This window comes from Lathyrus oleraceus, chromosome 4, assembly GCF_024323335.1.
Source record: "Lathyrus oleraceus cultivar Zhongwan6 chromosome 4, CAAS_Psat_ZW6_1.0, whole genome shotgun sequence".
Taxonomy (NCBI): Eukaryota; Viridiplantae; Streptophyta; class Magnoliopsida; order Fabales; family Fabaceae; genus Lathyrus; species Lathyrus oleraceus.
This window is the reverse complement of record NC_066582.1, coordinates 370952951-370954279: the sequence shown is the minus strand read 5'-3', so window position 1 is coordinate 370954279 and position 1329 is coordinate 370952951. Positions and strand designations below refer to the sequence as shown.

General features: G+C 41.3%; 1 protein-coding gene across 1 annotated transcript; it reads right to left on the bottom strand.

Annotated features, from left to right (window-relative positions):
• Positions 1–280: 280 nt before the first annotated feature.
• On the bottom strand, positions 281–901 carry LOC127137509 (U11/U12 small nuclear ribonucleoprotein 31 kDa protein). Its single transcript, XM_051063968.1, has 2 exons — positions 824–901; positions 281–691 (listed from the first exon to the last, which is right to left on the bottom strand). Exons 1-2 carry the CDS (start codon positions 899–901, stop codon positions 281–283), a joined length of 489 nt encoding a protein of 162 aa, XP_050919925.1.
• Between the last annotated feature and the right edge of the window lie 428 nt (positions 902–1329).

Here is a 1329-nt window from a genome sequence, read left to right as displayed (position 1 = left end):
CATCACCAATTCACCACCACTATCACTAATTACTACCACAATAACTAATAACTAACATGTGCTTGTGATCAAAACCATAAACACATCCAACCAAGCCAACAACATATAAACAATTTCATCAATTACACCATATCTTGATAAAAACAAAAAATTGCCATTTAGATCTATGAAAGACTGGCACATATATAGACACGACACACAGGACTAGTTGAATAATGCGGTAATGCGGAATACCAAACACACACCTTAAATCTGAAGTGTCAATGCTACATAGTCATGATCAATCATCATCATCATGATCACTCTCATCACTGAAATACCCAGTTTTCTTCCCTTTCTTCTTCGTCTTGTTGTTGTCCAAACCCTCATCATCATTTCTGTTTCTCCCCAGCAACCTTTCACCCGCTTCATCATCCACAACAGAAGCCCAATTATCATCAAACAGCTCCGCAGCAATCTGACCACCCTCCTCCTCCTCCTCATCACCTTCCTCCTCCCCATCCCTATCCCTCAGCCCACTAAATCCCCGTCGCGGCTTCTTAGGCTGAGGCCGCGGCCTCGGCCCCAACTGATTCTTAGGACACTCATACGACAAATGACCATGCCCCCCACTATTAGCCGCAATAGAAGCAGTTAGTGTCCTTCCATTGAGAATCTTCTTATTCATCTCCGCCACGGCGCGTGTGACGGTCTTTGAGAACAGAGTTTGTTAGGGAGTAATCTAGATTAGAAACGTATAGCGTCGATTTTGATGGTGCTAAGGGTTCACCTGTTCCTCCTATTGATGATCCTTTGTTGTTCGGTTTTGATTGGGGTTGATTACTGGACGTGGTGTCGGTGGTGGTGTTGGGGGTTGAGGACGAAGCTCATTAGCGGTAGTAGAAAACGTCGTCGTCTTCATCGCTGTCGCTGTGTTTTCGTTTGTGTTTCTTCTTGCTTAACATTTTTTTCGGTTCAGGTTTTTTGTTTCCGGCAACGGCGTTCGGTTTCCGGCGACGGAATTAGTTCTCTGATGCTTCTTTAATCTATAGAGGAAATATGAGAGTGGAGAGATTCTATAATGCGTTTGAGAAACCCTAGAGAAGTGAAGCGAAACTCCAAGCGGATCTGGACATGGATCCGGATATTTTGGATTGGTTTTATATATGGTTTTATCCATTCTTATTTTTTTATAAGCAGTACTATCCATATGTAAATGGACAACTTGCTCACCGCCAGAGTACTTGTAAAGATAGCATAAAACTAAAAATTATTATGTTTTAATATTTTTTTATTTAATTGGTCAGCCACCCATCTGCATATATAAATTTTAATAATTTTTTGTTAGTA

Coding starts and splice junctions, on each gene's coding strand:
- LOC127137509 (XM_051063968.1), bottom strand. CDS start 901: ATGAAGACGACGACGTTTTCTACTACCGCTAATGAGCTTCGTCCTCAA. Junction 692..823: donor CACCACCGACACCACGTCCA/GTAATCAACCCC, acceptor CTGTTCTCAAAG/ACCGTCACACGCGCCGTGGC.